The sequence below is a fragment of the Phoenix dactylifera genome, unplaced genomic scaffold (genome assembly GCF_009389715.1).
Source record: "Phoenix dactylifera cultivar Barhee BC4 unplaced genomic scaffold, palm_55x_up_171113_PBpolish2nd_filt_p 000299F, whole genome shotgun sequence".
Classification (NCBI taxonomy): Eukaryota; Viridiplantae; Streptophyta; class Magnoliopsida; order Arecales; family Arecaceae; genus Phoenix; species Phoenix dactylifera.
In genome coordinates, this window is record NW_024067776.1 from 461,297 (window position 1) to 481,530 (window position 20,234).

The 20,234-nt window shown below is 37.0% G+C and overlaps 1 protein-coding gene across 1 annotated transcript; it reads left to right on the plus strand.

Moving 5' to 3' along the window:
- Positions 1–1,179: 1,179 nt before the first annotated feature.
- On the plus strand, positions 1,180–19,472 carry LOC103714077 (centromere/kinetochore protein zw10 homolog). The gene is made up of 14 exons (XM_008801215.4): positions 1,180–1,862; positions 2,053–2,190; positions 4,590–4,763; positions 6,008–6,166; positions 7,745–7,978; positions 8,066–8,212; positions 11,187–11,279; positions 11,938–12,033; positions 12,952–13,080; positions 13,183–13,260; positions 14,481–14,639; positions 14,724–14,880; positions 15,041–15,123; positions 18,609–19,472. The coding sequence occupies exons 1-14, from the start codon at positions 1,305–1,307 to the stop codon at positions 18,690–18,692; spliced, it is 2,289 nt and encodes a 762-aa protein (XP_008799437.2). The 5' UTR covers positions 1,180–1,304; the 3' UTR covers positions 18,693–19,472.
- The last annotated feature ends 762 nt before the right edge of the window (positions 19,473–20,234 follow it).

The following is a 20,234-nucleotide window of genomic DNA, read 5'->3' on the forward strand; positions in this document are numbered from 1 at the left end:
AATCTAGAATTTCTGATTGCGAAGCAAAGGATGTGGCCACTAGGTCCAACCCTAGTTCACCATCTTTAAATTCAATGTTTAAAGTATTTATTTATTTATTTATTTATTTGTTAAGGCGGGTGAATCATACCAGACGAGTACGGATGCACCTAATAAAATCAAAAACCAAAATATCTCGGAGTGCCGGGGACAACTCCCCATATCCAGCCTACCGGAGTGATTGGCTAAATAAGCAGCCACCCAATCCACCGCTCTATTAACTTCACAGAAAACATGCTTGGCCTGGAATGTCCCTCTATCTCTCACCATTGCTTAGATATCTTGGAGCAAAGGGTGGACGCATGATTTTCGGGACCACAATCTTTCCGGGACATGATTTCGCATGTAAAATTTAATTGGTGTCCTATTCTTTCTACTTGTCATCAATACTCCAATTGTGTGGTGAGTTCTCTTTTTTTTTATAAATTGGAAAAACAAAGAAATTCTCACATATGTGTAGATTTTAGAGATCCATGCGTAGATTTTAGCTTTCGCAAAGCTCGCACTGAACTCAACCCGGCCCAGTCTGACATCCTTGCAGCGTGCATAAATCTTTTTTTTTTTGGGTGGTTCGACTGCTCAAACTGCTCTCACATGAGCACTACCAGCTACATCACTAACAAGAATACTAGTAAAATCAGCCGGAACTAAAGCCTGCGGGGTCCATAGAAACTCTCTTGAATGCTGAGCAGCGAATAAGGCGACCCAATTAGCAGCTTGGTTCGCCTCCCGATGGACGTGCCTGATCTGAATAGTCAGTCCAATAATTTCGTAGCATCCATCGCATGTCGCACAGAAACGGGTGCTCCATCACCTCCCACTTCTCCGCCTGAAGTCGACTAATCAAGACAGCATTGTCCCCCTCCAATTAGTTCGCCTTTCGAAGAACGTGCTTGACCTGAATAGTCCGGCAATCCCATAGCATCCATCGCATGTCGCACAGAAATAGATGCTCTACCACCTTCTGCCTCTCCGCCTCAAGACGATCAATTAAGACAGTATTGCATGCACAAATCTTCCGTTCCTCTTGACCCAAACCATGCGGCCATAACTCTTTCGTTCTTCTTGACCCAAACCATGGGGCCATAACTCCGTCTAAAAGCCCAAAATCGAGGCGAAATCTAAAACACCGACTCGTGAGCCGTGACGCCCGATTTGCAACGGGGCGAGACCCCCCATCCGCCCCGCTCCTTTTCCCATTGCCCCAACCAAGAAGTCCGGAATACGAGCGAGAGAGGTAACAAGAAAGAAAGATCGAAGAAGAGATGGACGTCCTCTTGGGCTCCATCGACGTGAGGGATCTCCTCTCGGTCCAGGACCTCGACGAGTCCTCTCCTCTCTCCGCTCCCGACCTCCGCCTCCTCATCGACCGCCTCCAGATCCGATCGCTCCACATCAAGGACAAGGTGCGCGACTACGTCCTCGCTCACCGCCAAGACTTCGCCGACATCTTCTCCCGTTGCTCCCAGGCCGCCTCCGGCGCTGATGCCGCCGCTGTCACCCTCTCCGACGCCCTCCGCCTTCTCTCCGACCGCCCCCTCGACCGCGAGATCCGGGAGATCGCCGAGGAGATCCGGAGCAGGCGGCGGGAGTTGGAGGAGCGGCGGGAGGCGCTGGCCATGGTGCAGACTGTATCCCTGCTGCGGGAGAGGCTGCGGTCTTCGAGGGAGGATCTCAGGGCCGGGAGGTTGGTGGAGGCTTCCGTAGCCGTGAGGGATTTGAAGGCGGGGCTGTTGGTTTCTGGGATGGAGGAGGTCAGCGGAGAGAAAGAACCGGCGGTTTATGGGTTCTTGAGGAAGGATTGGACGGAGTGCTTCGATGAGGTATAAAAGATTTCATGATTCCTTCCAGTTAATCACACTTACTTCAAAATTCTCTCCTTTTTTTCAGTCATATTGGTACATTGCCATGGAATAATTAGGCTTTGTATTTTACTAACTTATTTCTTGTTTTGATCATTTAAGTCTCCCAGAAGTTCACAAAATTTAGTGTTTCTTTTATTTATTTTAATAGCTGCAAGGGGTGCTTGCGAAAATTGTAGAAAGTTCTGTCCAATTTGATCTAGAGAATGTCAGAGTTATAGTAAGGTCTAGGTCCACTGTTGGAGATATGGGTGAAGTAGAGCTCCATCAGGCATTGGAGGCAATGGAGGTTAGTTTTCTCAATACTATACGTTTTCAGTTTTTCACCACTTGAGAAAAGCCAACCCTTTAATAATAACTATTTCTCTGCATTAGTGGCTTATCAACTATGGTTACTCTTTTGATAGCATTATCTTGGTTTTTATCTGTATGCAAACTCATATTTGACTTTCCGTATGTCCTTTTCATTGACAATGTACGGCTTTTTACATCTCATGAATTGGCATTTCTTTTAAGAGTACTGCTACTGATTACTATGGGAAGAGCAGGAAATAGTAACTTAATGTGTTTTGATTGAAAGAGACTGATGATAGAAGGCCAGTGAGCTGAATTTGAATCTTAAAAAACAGTTCGTTCCTAATGCAAATTGAAATCTTGTGGAATTTCGCATCTTGAAACACAATAGGCTTACATGATAGCCTGAGTTAAATCACATGCCATTCTCCCGATTACCCACCTTCAAGGCCATGCATAATTGGTTGTTTGGCATATAATTACGGCATTTATCTACTCCACTAAATGACGGCAAACCTCAAGGATCCTTGAATAAGAGGAGAAATGTATGCAACTTTTAGTTTCTTTTTCTTTCTTTTTTTTTTCTAACTGATCCTTTGAAGCCACAACTATTATCTCTTTTTTTCATGCATGTGGTCAGTGATGAATCTCCTTGGATGAGGAGCTGTGCTTACACTTTACAACCATTGTCTGAAAGCCACAATACTCAAAGGGGATTATAGAGGAATTGACTCTTCTTACCTCGAGATCATGGAGGAGTCTTACATGGAAATTACCACCTTAAGTCAACGAAAAGCATTATTGGCATTAAAAAGTTTATACTTCAGGGGCTTTTATGGTTGACACCGGTTTGAGCACTATCAACTTTAAAGCAATAGTTCTGGTCAAAAGACGTGCTAACACTTGTCATCTGTTTACGATGTGATATTGTTGATGCTACCATTGGCTACAGCAGACTGCAGGATTCAGTGTTCGAGACTTTTTTGGTGTTGTTTTAATGTTTCTTCTAGTTCTTCAAGCTTGTAGGAATTGAGTCCAATCAGAGTGGTGATTATTAGGTGCCTTTTAGATCAAAAATAAAATCTATTAGAGGGCTGCTTCTTGTTTTCTCCAGGTTTTCTTGATAAGACCCTTTGGACTAAGTTGGTTTGGTGCTATGGTTGTTAGGATCCTAAAGTTTCTTCTTTTGCAGATACTATTAATGCTCTGTCCTAGGGAAGCCATTGTGTTAATGGTAGAGTGAGTTGTGTTGGAGGCTTGTTGCTTTTTATGGTTGAAACATCAGTAAATAATTTTTGTACTGACAAATGGAAAGAAAACCTAAACCTTTCTTTGCTAGAGAAATAACTTTTTTAGGTCAAGAATATCATGTTTCTACAAATCTTGAGCCAATTGATTACATCTTTCTTACTTTGCTTTCCAAGGTTAAGGCAAGCTTAAAAAACTTTATATTAAATGTAACTTTAAAAAATACCTTTGGTTTGTTTGTAATGATTGACTTATGACTGCAGTATCAGCCAGATTTTGATCAAAGAAAAGAGATGACTTCTTATGGTAATATTTTGCTAGCAGGGAAAGTCTAGTTGTGTTGATAATAGTTTGGTGATGGTGCCTTTGATAATTGATAGCATATTTATTATCCATTACTACTTCAAGCACTGGCTCAGCAAGAAATAAAGTAGGAATGAGATAGTTACAAAGTTAAAGCCACTGCTTTGTCAAAGATTGCAGATGTAGCACCATTTGGAATACATTTTGCAATCAATAACAATACTCAAAAATGGGAATTCATACTGAAGAGGTCCAAACATCCCTGAACATGTTCTTTTCATTTTTTCTGGACAAGACTTTACCAATCATCTCCAGGTTCTGAGGAAATAAAATCCTGTGCTTAAAACCTTTCCTTATTGGTCCCAGTTGTCTTCAGCATTGACCTTGTGGCTACAAAAGCTTGGCTTTTTGATGTTCTTCTCACCCCTATTATGATGTCTCAGAGCACACAGATTAAAGAACACATCTTTAGTGCCATTGTCTGCAGTTGAAACCACACAACTCGGTAATGAAGTAACAGAAACTATGAGAGTAAACTAGCATAAGTAGAAGGTTGGTTTAATGCTTTGCACTTATCTTTTGTTCTTATTCCTGTTTGAAATTTTTGAGTGTCATTGCACTTGTTGCTACTGGAAATTATTTTATTGAAAATTCTTATGGATAAACTCATGTCCTTCACAAATTTGGCTGATAATTGATGTCGAGTTGGTCCAGGTGGCCCATTAACATGTTATTTTCCTAAGCTGTAGCTTATAAGATACCATCTTTTAAGCTGGTTTGCTAATAAACTCAATATTATCTATTTTTCCTTTTCCTACTGTCTCCTTTGTGCATCATATGCAGGTAGTTGATGTTCTAGATTATGGACTGGCAAAAATGGCAGATTTAATGATCAAATATGTCATGGTTCCTGCAACAAGTAAGAGATCCATCAACATTCTTGTGGAACAACTAAATCAGGATTCTGATGGAAAGAGTGAGGCAATTCTTAGCCTGATTTCATCATCTGAAGTTCAGGTAAGTGCAACAGTTCTGCGGTCAATCAAATTTTAACTGTATAATATTTTCTTAATGCTACAATTTAAATGTATATGCTTCATCAATGTCTTTAGTCAATATTCCATTACAAAGGAAGCTGCAAGTTAAAAAAAAAAAAAAGCTGCACCATGAATAATAAAACTAAGAAATTATGTATTACATTTTTACAATTTGTAGGACATAAATGTACTATATTCTCTTTGTTTTATTGTTATATATGGTGCAGCTTGATGCTTATGGTTATTGTGTTTTTGAGGTTTACCTTCAAAGAAATGCAAGATCAGCTGGTGTGCTGGTCTTAACCACCTTTTGTCCTTTAACAACCTTGATTTTAATATGTTTAAAACAGGTTCAATAACAAAAACTTGTCTATTTCCAATATATAAAATTCTGGGTACATCATTAGACTGGGGTACATCATTAGACTGGTATACATCATGATCTCTGTTATTAGACTTTTTGTAATTTTATATGCAGGTATCTAATACTTACATGTCCAAGAAGAAATTGGCACATCACTCCTCATCTTAACCTCTAAGAGGGATTTGTTTTTTGCTGGAGTTCTTTATTTTTTTTGTTATTTTGATGTGACATCCTAACATATTTAAATTAACCCCCTTCGCCTCTTTCCTTCTTATCTTTCTCTAACTTGCTGCAACAGCTGTTAAATTGGCTGTGCTGCTTCCTCTGTTGGAAGGGTGGCCTTAATTATTCTTCAAGTTAATTTATCTAACACAGTGTCTGAGTGTAGCACTCTAGCTTAGGAAGATAATTTAATTTTTTGATACCCTAATCTTCTTACTGGATTTTCAAGTTAAGTTTGATCTTATTGACACTGTATAACTTTTAAGTTGAAGAGAGAAGATTAACAGTTTTTCCCTGTACTATCAGTGTGCTTAGGCAGTCATAGAAGGTATGAGGTGTTTGTCTTCATTGAGCCTTTATTAGCTGAGGTACACATTTCATAAATGATGAGTGTTCCTTGATTAGATGGTTCAATGCGTCATACTATGATGTGCCTTAAGAATCTGTGGAAACAAAATTATGAGCACTTCCTTTTCTAAGCAGTAAATATGCCACATTCAATTCAGCAAGGACTGTCTTCTTGTTTTTATTTCTTAAATAGTTTTATGATGGCTCCTATTAAACATAATTTGTTTATTAGTGTAAGGCTGGACAGATTCGAAAAATTCTTTTTTATGTTTTTGCCTCCTGTTTTGTAGGAGAGCCTAGATGGTGCAACTCCTTATGCAATACTTATTCAGATAATAAAATTTATATACCGATTCATTTGCTTTGAGAATGGTACATGGATGCGGTGCTTTGGAAGATTGACTTGGTCAAGAATGTCAGACCTCATTATCACTCACTTCCTCTCCAAGGTGTGTTTCAACTATTCAACTCATCAAACATTTTCATTTTTGCTATTTACATCAGCATTAGCTTCACATTCGCAGTGATTATAATTTTAGTTGCATGATGCATACATAAATTGCCACTAGTATCATAGATGCTTTGCGAGGTTCTAAAATTGGCAAAGACTAATATTAGTAAAATGGCATGTTATTATCATGTACTGCATCTTCTAACTGTTTATTGCCGTCAACTAATGTTCCATTTTGTAGTCGTGTCATAGATCTTCGCCTAGGGGCCTATATGCGGTCGGCCTAAGTGCCTAAGCAGGGCTTGCTACTGGGAAATAACCACATAGGCACTGCATAGGTAAAGTGGCCACCTAGGCACTGCATAGGTAAAGTGGCCACCTAGGCACTGCGGTAAGTCTAGGTGCCCCCTTAGCCCTCTAAGCTAGAACAATGTACATGTTTTATGTTGTTATTTATGCGAGTTTGCTGAAGTTATTTTCTAAGTTTATTTAACGTTGCTCAAGATGTGTTGAGATGCTCAAATTAATAATTAGCTATAATACATTTATACTTAAAATATAATAACACTTCATATTCACATAACTTTGATAAAGTTATATGAAGAAAATAGGGACACTTTTCTTGAAGTATCAACAAAACCTTGATAACTTTCTATTGGAAACATAAGAAAACGATTTAAAATATCTAACATTCAAATCTAAGAGTCCTCTGCATTACACTGCAAAAAAGTGCCAAATGGCAGCTGATATCAACAAGACACTTCAAAGTTGAGTGTCCAACAGGTGTTGTGTCATTTTATATTGAAATGTACAAAGTGTCAAAACTCCTGGAAACCATAAAAATGGAGTGTCCGGGTAACATAGGTGCGTGCACATAAGCCCTACTTGTTTCCCCTGTTCATGAGAGGAGTGTAAAATATAGTGCCCTATAAAAAAGGGGAAATCAAATTTCATGGGTTTAACATTAGTCATCTCCTCAGGGTTGACAGAGACATTCAGCTGGGCTCTCCTTGAACATTGTTCCTTTTATTTTGTTGTGAGAAGGAATAAGCTACACCAAAATTTCTTTTTGTTGTAGTAAATCCTTTACATATGTAATTCCTCATTATCTTCAAATGCTACTCCAAGGTTCATTTTTCTGATGGCATGCTGGTTGTTCGTTTATTGAAGAGTTAGGTTAATTCCAAGAAAGCAAAAATATTTTCATGTGAAGTAATTTGTAATGAACGTGTGATCTTTCATCAATTCTTTGTTGCATTTTCTGTTGAAGCTAAGGTATGCCGTCTCGTTACCGGGCTCCATACCGGTGCGATTCTGTTACTATATCAGTACGCTCGGTATGGGGGCCGGTTTGGCATACCAAGTATCGGTACATCCTCATATCGTGTACCGGTACCAAATCGGTATGGTACGATACATTTTGTACCGTTTGATTTGGTACAGTATGGCATACCATGATTGAAACAGTATTGTACTTTTAGAGATTTTTTATTTTGGGAATGATGTTGATGTCCTGTTCACAACTTTGAATATGATTGTGAATGCTAAATAATAAAAGTTAGAATGGTTGTTTCAGGCTGTCCCTGATGATGCTTCAAAGATCATGGATTTTGAAAATATTATGAAATGTACTGCTGAATTCGAGACCTTCTTAAAGGAAATGATGTTTATTTCGACGACCGATAGAAATGAAGAAAAATTGAGTCATTTTGCTTACAATGTTGAAGTTCATTTTGCTTCTAGGAAGAGAAATGAGATTTTGGCAAATGCGAGAAACTGCCTTCTGCAGTTTGATTATTTCCTTTCCCCGGTGAGTCTATGTATGCAAATGTAGTTTTTATCATCGACTATTTCTTAAGTAAATTACTGTAACATGAATTGGTAATTCATGTTACAGGAAAATGCATCAAAAAGTTCCACACATGCTTCTGGTGTTGTAGAATGTCCCTCCAAGTATGTTGCTGATTTGCTTTTCCAGCCTGAAAGGTGTATCGTATCCAAAGCAACCTTTCAACTTATGAAATTAGTGCATGAAGCACTTAAGGTATTGTTCTTTTTGTTTAGCTTCTATATGGGCCCTTATCACTTTAGGATCAAATATTTCCTGCTTAGGAATTTCCTGTGCTCCCTGAGAATTTTGCTGTTATTGAGATTTGTACATAAACTTGCATAACTTTCTATGTTATATTGTTAACTCTGGGTCATGCAGGAAATCATATTGTAGATTTGTAGTTTGAGATTCATAATATTTTGTGGAAGTTTTCTCAAAATCTATTTAGTTGTATTTTGTTCAAATATTTATATCTTATGTTGAGTAAAAAATATAGATGGAACAAGGAATGCCAGGTTTTACCATGGATGGTAGCTCATTATCTTCTGCATTATTTTGAACTGCTAGGTTTATTAAACTTTACTTGCTGTATAGGTTGTGAGTGTGTCGTCACAAGTTTCATACAATAAATGGATTTTATAGTGTACTCTGAATAGTGATTTATCAGATCTCATTGCATTGGATGTGATCTTTTTTCTTCTGCTATGTCCTTTTTGAACTTTGGGAGATGCTTACCTACATTTGAGGTAAGCTTGGTTATTCATATGTATCTTCCTTTTTAGCAATGCTTCCATGTCCTAATCAGACTCCTGGGATGACAGTCTTGGATTGAAGAAGAACAAGAAGATGATGATGATGATGAGAATAGTGATTTATCAGATCTCATTGCATTGGATGTGACCTTTTTCTTCTGCTATTGCCTTTTTCAGTTCTGGTAGATGCTTACCGATGCTTGAAATAAACTTAGTTATTCATATTTTGCTTCCTTTTCGGTAAAAGCTTCCATGTCTACACTGTCCTAATCAGACTCCTAGAAGAAGAAGAAGAAGACATTGGCAGCACTTCAAAAGCCAGTGTTTTTAAATGTGCAATTGTCAAATGAACTTGTACCCAGCTTAAGAGGGTTTGGATAAGCAGATCCAGGTTGTAAATTAGTTGGCCGACTTCAGGTTTAGGTTTAGAGTCATGACTTGTTTAATAGTTGGGTCAGGGTAACTTATGAACTGACTTGTTTAATACCTATTTAAGCCATTTTAAGACTTGTGTAATCCATTTAAACCTATTTAACATGATCCATCCTGTTGATTAAACGAGTTATGCAGATCGGGTTGGGTTACCTATTTAAAAGAGGTCGGGTTTGGTTTTGGATTTTTGACCTATTTAATAAATGGGTTAGGTCCAGGTGGACAAAATTTTGATCGACCTGTTTCCAACCTGGCCAGACTAGTATCTGACCCAACCCAACCCATTTGCCACCCCTAGCCTTGTAAGAGGGATTGGACAAATCCCACTTACAGGAAGGCTTAAAAATAACAAATGAATGTCAAATAAAAATGCCCAAATTACTTTTAATCCATGTCGAATTAAAATATGAAAACTCTATTAAGTCCAATGAAATCATGGGGGTGTGTTTGTCATGGATGTTATAATGGGACCTTCCCTTTATTGTTTAGGATTCTTAGTAGCTTGGTTACTGGGGCTGGGGTTTCTTATACTCAAAATCCACACCCTGTTGTTGGGCATTCCAACACTGAAACTTGTACCTACACGTTGTTGCCTGATTAGGAAGTGGCGTCTGTCCTAATTCATGATTGAGCATTATATTGCCAAGTTGCTTTTATGCTGTAGTTCTCAGTTTCCTTAACCATATCCGGCATGAGCTCTAGATTGTCATCTTCCTTAGCTGTTACCCAAGGATATGCATCCTCATAATAGCCATATATTTTTGCAGATAAAATATAGTTTTCTGACGTTCATATTGAATCTCCTGTAATTACATGATCATGTAGTGATACACAATATTCTAGTAGTGCTTCTTGTGTATTTATTTAACACTTCTTTTCCTGGGAACATAATCATCCATATCTCCATCCACTATTATAAGGTTTGAATCATTATTTGTGACTATGCAGATTTCAAATTTATTTGATTGGAGTGCTGGATAAAATGTGATAGATAACTGCTAGTCTGCCATATGTTCATATGCTTGTCTTCTTTTCCCCTTTTATATATCCATGAGCAATTTGTAGACATGCTAATTCTATTTTACTACTATTGTTTCCAATGAGGGAAACACTAGGGCATGCTGGGCTCCTAGAGCCATCTCAATGGGTAACCTCTTTAGTTATGTTGGATGCCCCACTCTTGTCCCTGATATGGCAAAGATTAATTTTGATGGATCTGTTAGAGATGGCAAAGCAGGTGCTGGATCTATGATTAGAGATAACAACAGCCATGTACTCTATGCTGGTTTGCGAAGATTCAACACTACATCTGTTCCAACAGCTGAGGTGAGAGCAGCAAGGAGGGACATGTTGCTGCAGTCTATGGCCTTGGGCTGACAAGGATTTCATGGAAGGGGACTTATTGACTGTTTACTTGGATCGAGAACTATTCAGAGGCCACAGCATCTCACAATCCACTTCTAAAAGATATTCATCACATTAGGAGACCACTCTAGGCTTTCCACGTAACTCCTACTATGCATGATGCCAATCAGCCAGCTGATTGGTCAGCAAGTAGACACATCAACCAGGACCTCCCCGATCATGATGAGCTTCATCCTCTACTTTATCTCCTGGTCAACGCAGATAGTTCTCTATTCTCCTTAGAACTTCACTTTAGGTTCACCTCCCACTGTACCACATAAAACAAGAGTCAATTTGTTTCCTATTTCAAGATCACTGAGGCATTAAAAACTTCAAAGGAACTTGTTGGCATGAACTTAAATCTGCTTTCGTTTATATAGAAGGAAATCAGATCTTTGCTTCTATCTTTGCTGTCGTTTACACTAGTTATATTCATCATAAGAACAACCTAATTGATTCAGTGGCCGTATATTCCTCCTCTATACCTGTCGTCGTCGCTGTTATTATGTTGAATGTAATTCGAATTTTGTTCTTTGATCTTTTGATCAACCAACAATATTTTGATGTGCATAATTTTTAATTGTGAACGATCAGTGCAGGATGCTTGTTTGTCATCCACAAGAGTTGCAAAGGAGCTTTATCATGCCGCAAGGGATGCTTTGCTTCTATACAAAGCTATTGTGCCAATCAAGGTTTGCACTTTGTCACCTATTGCATATAAAAGAACTCTACAATCTGAACTTCCTGACTGCTTGTAGATATTTAAGTTTACATGAATTTGAATTTTTTTGTACTTGGTAGTTTTATCTTTCCAGTAGGTTATTTGCAATGGCATCAATTTAGTGTTTTGCTTACCCAGAATTGCCATCGTATTAGACTTTGTTTCATTAATGTTGTCAAGGATATAGATTCAGCTACAGATCTACAGACTAATTCACCCTGTTTTCTTTGGTCACTTATCCCTTCTCAATCTTTAAGACCACTTTGAATGAGAATTCATGCTTGCAATTCTAATCCCATATATCTGATTCAGCACAAGAAAAAATTAATTCTTGTTGTTGATTTTACTGCATTATGATTATACTGATTCATCTGACAACTGCTACTTGATATACATAATCTAAGTTTTGTTATATTAAAGAGAATTTGTATATATTAAAAAGAATTTGAATATATCAAAAAGAATTTATATGCTTGCCAATATTAAGTGAATTAAAACATAAAGGTTTCAGGATTATTCCTCTAGTGCAATAGATCTTGCACTGGTGGTTCTTGATGTTTTATGTGTACATAACATATGTATCACCACTATGGCAATTGAACTTATCCTTTCTACTTCTGTGTATGAAGCTTGAGAAGCAATTGGATAGTATCAGCCAAGTGCCTATAGTCATCTACAATGACTGTAACTATCTGTCTCAAGAGATTCTTGGACTTGCCTTTGAGGTATGTATCGACTTGCAGTCCGCACTAATCATACATATACATATAATCTATCAATATATCCTTCGTGTCTAGTTTTTTGTTTTTTATTTGACTGTTTGACAAGCAATGTGAAGACATAGTATGACAGCTTAAGTTGGTCAAAATTAATCTGAAAATATTCACATAGTGTGGTTCCTGAAAAACTGAAGTTTATAACCAAGGAAATGGTTTTCCGAGTGGTAGCACACTGAAGTTTATAACCAAGGAAATGGTTTTTCAAGTGGTAGCATATATCTTATATGCTAGCATTCAACTTGTGGTTTGTTGAAGACTCTCAACAGCTTCTGTTTTCTATTATAAATTACTATATGTATAAGTTGTTTAGGTATAAGTTAAGGGTTGCATTCAGATTTTTGTTCATTGGCTTATGGAGCTGGAAGCAGTTCCTGAGGCTCATTATCTTCTTTCAGTTTGTAGCACTTCTAATAAGTCCCTAAAATTTGCGCATTTTGTGGCTTATTCTTTTAAACCATTAAAGCATATGAAGATGTATAATATATGCTTGCATTCCTGAAGTGATGATTATTTACACTTTAGTACCTTACAATGTGTTTGACGCATGGTATGCTGTACTATACAGTACGATACTAGGCGTACCGTACCGGTTCGGTACTGGTACCGGTATGGATGGCGTACCGACCCTCAGTACGTCAGAAAAATTTCGTACCATATCGTACCGACACTATGCTAGTGTGGCACCGGTACGGGGTCCGGTACTGGTACGATGAACCTTGGTTTGACGTGATTCACGTGATAAACCTTGCACTAGATGTTACCTTTCTATGTACTTAACTATCTTTTACTGTGCTTATGAAACTACTCCAGCCTAGATTTTATTCAATTGACTAGCTTATACGAGATGAATTTCGCTCCGTTCAGTATCGTGCAGATTTTCCAAGTGGCTTGAAGAATCAGGCAGTATTTGTTGATCTGGCACCAAGTTTTTACCAGTTGGCAGAGGACATACTGCAAAAGCAAGTGCAACTAGTTTTTAGTAGTTTGAAGGAGGTACACCTTTGTAGTTTATTAGAATCATTTTCATCTAATGATTGCATTGCTCAATTCTTGTTAGACGTTTATCATTTCCATTTGATTTTTTTTGGTTTTCAGGCTATAGATGGGGCTAATGGGTTTCAGAATACCCACCAATCTCAACAATATGGGTCAGCAAAGTTTAGCATAGAGCAGGTATTTTAGCTATCTTGGACCATACACTAATAAGACTTTTCATATTCTTAATGTATTAAGATGGTCAAATGATTAGATTTAGTAAAATTGTAGTTATATTTCTTGAATGTGGTCAAACATGCTTGCTCTTTGGGTTGTGAAGCTTTCAATTTTGTGTTTCATAACTGTCTTAATTCACAAAAGTAATAATAGAAAGCAATCTGTTCTAGTTTGCATTTTCCCATATTATGTTGAAATAAAATTTATCTCAGTTTCTTGCTCTTTGGTATTCCATAGAAATGTGGTTTTCTTACAATTGGAATTTTATTTGTTGGATGAACCTGGCATCCAAAATGTTTGGGTAGTTAATGCAGTACTACTTTTAAAGTTGTCTCTACATTATCTATCAATATCAGATCCCTCCAAGAGGGACTTGATGGCTTGTTACAAGTGCACCTGCTAGAATTATCAGCATCAGATGGTATGTGCACAGAGGTGAGCCAGAATTCTGCACATCCCCTTCTCAACTGCAGAGCTGTCACTATGGACAGTTTTGGTTCAGTCTTGTCAACTTGCAATCCATCTCTATTTACATTGTAGATTGAATTGTTGACATCAACCTTCTTCTTGCTGTGGCTTCAAGAGTAAATTAAGTGGACATTCTAAAGACTGAACTAGTCAGGCTTACTAGAGCATAAATCCTTGTAAAAGGTAATCTATCCTTGTTTCATATGAAGATATGACTTTTAGACATTGGAGGTCTTGACCTTTTGCACTTACTTGATGCATGGTAGGGGTCCACTAAAAAAATGATTTTTTGTTTATTGGTACTTATAGTGGTATAGATCGTGATCAACAATATGGATCTCTATTTTTAACATTTTACTAAAGATTTAGCATTTCATGTGTAAGCATCGCCCTCTCTCCACTCCTTCCTCCCTCTCTCTCTCTCTCTCTCTCTCTCTCTATATATATATATATATATATTACACATGAACATATGTTTATATGTATATTTATTTATAATTCAATATATCAATAGGAAGGACAAGGGATCACATGATTTGGGTTAAGTATGCTGGGATTAGATTGCCACCATAAATTTGTGTATCAGATTTGATCATTCTGATTATGAGAATGTTTTCTTACCCTTTCACGTTGTTACCATTTGAAAACAAATAGTCAGTATGTGATTAATACCTTTACATGTTGTGGTCTAAAGATGCATGGATCATGTTCAGGTTGTCTTCATTCTAGAGAAAGTACATATTATGTGGGAGCCACTTATGCTGGCATCAACATACAAGAAAAGTATGTGCACAATCTTGGATTCTACCTTTTGTAGAATTACTAAAGATATGCTACTTTTAGATGATATGGCAGCTGAAGAGACTTTGCAGGTTCTCCCAAAATCCCTTATCCAGATTCTTTTTATAGGCTTCAAATTACTGCAGAAGATAGGTAATATGCTCTTATCATTTCAGCTACAACGACTGATCCACATGGCATTAGAGAATTTATCCTCATTGTTGGAGTCCCTTATTGCTAATATGGATGAAAAGGAGAAAGTCTTGAATGACACTATATGGGTTAAATTAGATGACATGATACCTTCTTTATGCAAATTCCGCAAGCTAGCAGGTATGTCCTTTCTTTTCTCCTAGACTTTATACATAGATCATAGATACATGCAAACATACGTAGATGTATGTGTATATGTGTGTATATGCTTTTGTATATTTACGTCTATATTCATTATAAAATTCTGACATGAATTTATTGGTGCAATTTATCCTGCTAGACTTGTATGATATGCCTCTGAAATCCATCATAAGATCATGGGAAAGTGGAGAACTGCTTGCCTGTGGCTTCATGTCATCAGAGGTATGTTTAGTTTTGTTAGCAGATCTATGTTGATATTTGTTTGACAACATAATTGCATTCTTGTTCCTCTCAAAGAAAACATAATTGTGTATTTTCCTTTTAGAGCCCTTCTATATCTAAAGCTTGTAATGACAGTTATTCATCTTCTCCCAAGCAACTCTTAGTGATAGCTTGAAATATAGAGATTTGTGACCTTTCCGTTAGTTCAGAAGAATGGGAAGATCCAAAAAAAATAGATGAAATGGAAGAGATCTGAGTGAATGGAAAAGAAACAACATAGGGGGAATTCCACTTTCACTTGGAGACATGCTATAAACATAACCTACTTTCCGAAATTATAGCACAAGTGATCTAAATTTTTAAAAAAAAGGGTACAAGTGTCTTTTGCAGTACATGATTACTGTAAACACCAATTTACTCTAATTTTGATAGGTATTGGGAAAACTTTTGGAGGCTGATGTCACAAAGCATTAGTAAAACATGAGTCTTGCTGCCCGGCAACCAGCCATCTCTTTTCTTTTTGTAGAGATTTATGGATTATGTAAGTACATTAGTATCCATCTATTTTAGGATATGGGTGTGCATCTTACATAAACATAAACATAACCATCTAGCTTGTGCTCAACTTTTCGGAATCGGCTTTATAAATCCTCATTTTCTAAGTATTCCTATTTAGGTGGCTCTGTGATGTTTTTCCAAGTTTCTCCATATCCTGTGACAACCTTTATCCATGTCACTTCAGGTCTTCCTTGGTCTTCCCTTCCTTTTCTTACCACCTGCAACACGAAACAAAATACCTCTCCTTACGGGAGCCTCCTCAAATCTTCATTGTACATGTCCATACCATTTCAACAGATTTTCCTTTACTATGTCCTCAATTTGTGCAACTCCTGTAGCTCCTTTAATATATTTGTTTCTTATTTTAACTTTTTAGTTTCATTACACATGTATCTTAACATTCTTATTTCTGCTACGCTCAACCTATTTTCATGTACTTTCTTCATTGTCTAGCACTCTATTTTACTGTTGTTCTATAAAATTTTCTTTTATGTCTCCAGGATATGCACCTATTACATGATATTCCAGATGCATCTTTCCACTTCATCCAACCAGCTCTAGTTCTGTTACATATTATCTTCAACTATCTCCCTATCATTTTTGTATAATAGATCTTAAGGTCATTGAAATGGGATGGAGATGTTTGGTGAGGTGGCAATTGTCCATGTGTAGCTAAGCTTGGAAGGAAAGACCTTTTGGTCCCCTCAGCTTTCACGTACCTTTTTTTCAACAGTATTAAAGAGGTTGTAGAGCCCAACTTCTATAGTTAAGAGAATTAATCAGGATTCTTATTGCAGTTGAACTTAACACTAGCAATATTTGTTGTAAATAGAATAAAGTCATGCAATAAGGAGGAGCAGAAGATGGTTTATAATGCTATTTCATTTTTGTAATCCTCTTTGATATTTAGACTCTTTGTTAGTCTAGGATGATTTGCTACAAGGATCATTAAAAGTAGAATGCTTGCTAGGGTAAGTTGTCTCTTGTTAAAATAATGACTGCACTGCAGGTGTGAAGTCCTTGTAGGAATTCTTGAAAATATAACAAAATTCAATCTGGTTTCTGAGAAAGGAGTTCTCATGTTTATTCAAAACGAATGTGCTATTGGTTTTGCACAGTTGCTAAAGGGTGGGTCTATATCTTATCAATAGGAGCTTCTTCACCATCCTATAAATGCTAACAAACTTGACCTGATAGTTGTCACATAGTTTAGGCAAACCCAGTCAATAGACTAGCCTATCACCCATGCAGTTGCTTGGAGCCTAGCTGATCATGCAGGTGACAAACTTAGCCAAAAAAAAAAATCAAGATTCTTTGACTCAACTACTTATGTAAATGTATTTGGAACTATTTTAGTAAGTTGACATTTTAATGTACCTTAAGGTATACATTGCGAATGTAAATAAATCAAAGACTTCTACTAAATTTTGTCAAACTTATGTTAAGATGATAGAAGTAATGGCAGGTATCATTGCTGTCTTAGCTAAAATGGTAGGGTTTGTTGAGCTTCCTTAGTTGTCCATCTTGCTAGATGTTAGGGCTTATATCAAGATTTTGAATGCCCATGAGTTATTCAACACTTAAAATAGTTTAATTTAATTTTTTTTAGATACTACATTTTTTCTTGAGATCCACTCTAAAAGTGCTACGCTCCCTTATTAGCATATACATGTCTCTTAGATAAAGATTACAAGATGATAAAATATCTATTACAAGAAGATATATAGAAATGACAAATTCAAGATCTGCATGAGTTTGCTCCAGAATGAAGAAAAAGACTATATGGTAAACATCAGAAACTTCGAGATGGCTACATAGTTGGATTTTGATATGTAGGTAATATACATGTTCACAGTATAATACATCAGTACAATTTATGATTTTCACCTATATGCGGTATTGGCTTCAGCATTGAACTACTGAAACTACATAAAGAAAGAATTCATGTAACAAAATACTATAAAATGTTGTTCGATAACTTGCTTGGCTTCTTTTTATTTTTCTTCTATCCTTTTAATGTTTTTTGAATTTTTTTCCTGATTTTGTTGGCCAAAACTCTGAAAGTTGGAGCAAAATTGCTGAAATTGAAATTCCAAAGGCCCAACTGAAATGGAAACCAAAACTGAGTTTTTGAAGCTTTGGTATCAAAATTTAGAAATGATATTGTGGCTGTGGTGGAGTTGGTATAATTTTTAGAAATGAGGGTGCTATTGCTAAGAAACACAGAAATATTTCAAAAGCAAAAAAAAAATTGAAGCTTTGGCAGTGAGGGAATAATTGTAGTTGGGCTATATATTGGTTTCCATGGTTTTGAGAGAAAAGGAGATGCCTTCGGTATTATACATGGATTTCACAAAAGAAATACTTGTAATTATGAGATTGGAGTTCTTTTTGAAGATTCTCTCTCTTGCTAAATATGTTGGTGTAGTTTTGTTCTCCTACATTGCTCGCTTTGGTAATGAGGTGGCTCATTTGTTAGCCAAGTATGCCTAATCTTTGGATGATTATGAAGCATGGATCGAGGAAGTCCCATCTGAGCTTTGTGACATAGCATCTTCAAACTGTATGGTTTGACTCTTTGGTGACATTAATAATATTCTCTTGTTATCATTTTGGCCCAAAAAAGAACTTGGCTACAAAGTTGTCTGTCACAAATTTCTTTCTTGAGATAATGATTTTTCCATTTCTTCTTTTTAAGCTGCCTAGTTCTGAATGAATGGATTTCATTTGCCAAGGAAAACACTGTAGGTACAACTGATTTAGTCGTTTAATACAAATCACTTAGATTATTTTTAACTTGCCTATGAGAATATTCTTTTTATTTTTGCAGTTGGAAGTTCATTATTTCAAAGTTGGAAAGATAAGACATTCAAATCTTTCTTGATTGAAAATTTTGCCAGCCTTAAACCCCATGTTTCTTTATGCAGATAGAGAACTTTGTCAAAGCAATTTTCGCAGATTCTCCATTGAGGAAGGAGTGTTTATGGAGGATAGCAAATACAAGTAGATAAGCAATACAGCGTCCAGAAAATGGGGGGCCTCAGTCTTATTTAAATATGATGCCATTTGTGTGGATATGTTTTTGTTTTTGGCCCTTGGGAAGTATATGGTTCTTCAATTGTAGAAGCAAGTTGTAAATTCCAGCTTTTGGCCCGCCCACAAGAGGATTGAATGATGGGGATTCCCAAAGCTTGACCCAAATATATGGGGAAGGCTTCTTGGTGGGTTATGGCGAGAACAAATTTCAACAAACAGGCTACTTTCCTGACTGCGCTCTCATATTTCTGTGGAGTACGGTACTGAAATGAGGTCTTCCAGTGTGTCTGACAATTGCTAACATGAAGTAACCGTTATCAATGTTATTACTGTTCTCGATGGTCAATTGGCCAGTCATGTCTGTAACACTGAACCATCAGTAGTATTTTCATACTTTTCTTGGCAATCAGAGACTAAATAAATAGTGAACTTACGAAAGAAGAAGCCGAAGCTGCCAGGTAAATCTCTGTGCACTAGTTGGTTTGCATCATTAATTGTCATGGACCTTGCAAACTAGTGAATTCCTAAGAAAAGAAGAGGCCACGGTTTCGCTTGCGATCAGAACCTTACAAAAACATATTGGTATTGAACGGTGTACTTCTTTGGTGGCCTTGGTTGGGACTTGTATTAATGATTTGTAAATTATACTGGTTGGATGGGATAGACCCATCATGGCCCGTAATGACAATGTCATTGGATTGTAATGGAAAACGTTTGTTCTACACTATATAGCATTGTTCTCGACCTTCTTAGGAGTCTTGTTGAAGATCTCATCTGTGATGATTCATGACATTTATTCAAGCATTTGCACTATTAAGATATACTTTGAGATTTGAAAAAAGGTGGTGCAGCTGATCTGCAGCTGATCAAATGTTCTCGTCAAAGATATTAGCAATGGCTAAATAAATTAATATTAATTAATATATGTAAATATATTTAATATTAATTATATTAATATAACATTACTATAATATAAATGAGGGCATTTTTATCGAGAAATGATTCTTTCAAATTATCGATACATGATAATTCAGTGCGGAGAACAAATACTATCTTTCTGGTAGGAATTATTTTATCTTCTCTCTCAAAACAAAATAGATATAGAAGCTGTTATTTATTTTATCATCTCTCTTATCTATTTTTCTATCAAATAAAATAATCTGATATGAGATTTATTTTTTTTATGTTAGATTATCTCCAACCAGACGGGCTCTTAGGAATTGTCTAACATTACAAGAACTTCTACCATTAGAATGGCTTGTGGCCGCAATGCACCATGACTGCACCTGTGGTGCGACCGGTGAAAACGGTAGGCCGACTTTGACGTCCCAACTCGCCAATTACCAGTTTAAACAATTGGACACGATGGGACAACCCCCATGCCTTTCTTCCCAAAGGCCACGGGCGTTGCAGCATTGCCCCTGCGCAAATCTTGCTCAACCATGAACCCGCTCGAGACTCGGCCGCCGCCGTGACACGGCAGTTGACGAGAGAGAGAGTTCCAATTTTTGGCTCAA

What these genes read in the sequence shown, in the direction of transcription:
- LOC103714077 (XM_008801215.4), top strand. Translation starts at nt 1,305, where the DNA reads ATGGACGTCCTCTTGGGCTCCATCGACGTGAGGGATCTCCTCTCGGTC. An exon ending in TTGATTATTTCCTTTCCCCG is followed by an intron (nt 7,979 to 8,065) that starts GTGAGTCTATGT and finishes TTCATGTTACAG; the next exon opens with GAAAATGCATCAAAAAGTTC. An exon ending in CAGCTGAAGAGACTTTGCAG is followed by an intron (nt 14,640 to 14,723) that starts GTTCTCCCAAAA and finishes TTATCATTTCAG; the next exon opens with CTACAACGACTGATCCACAT.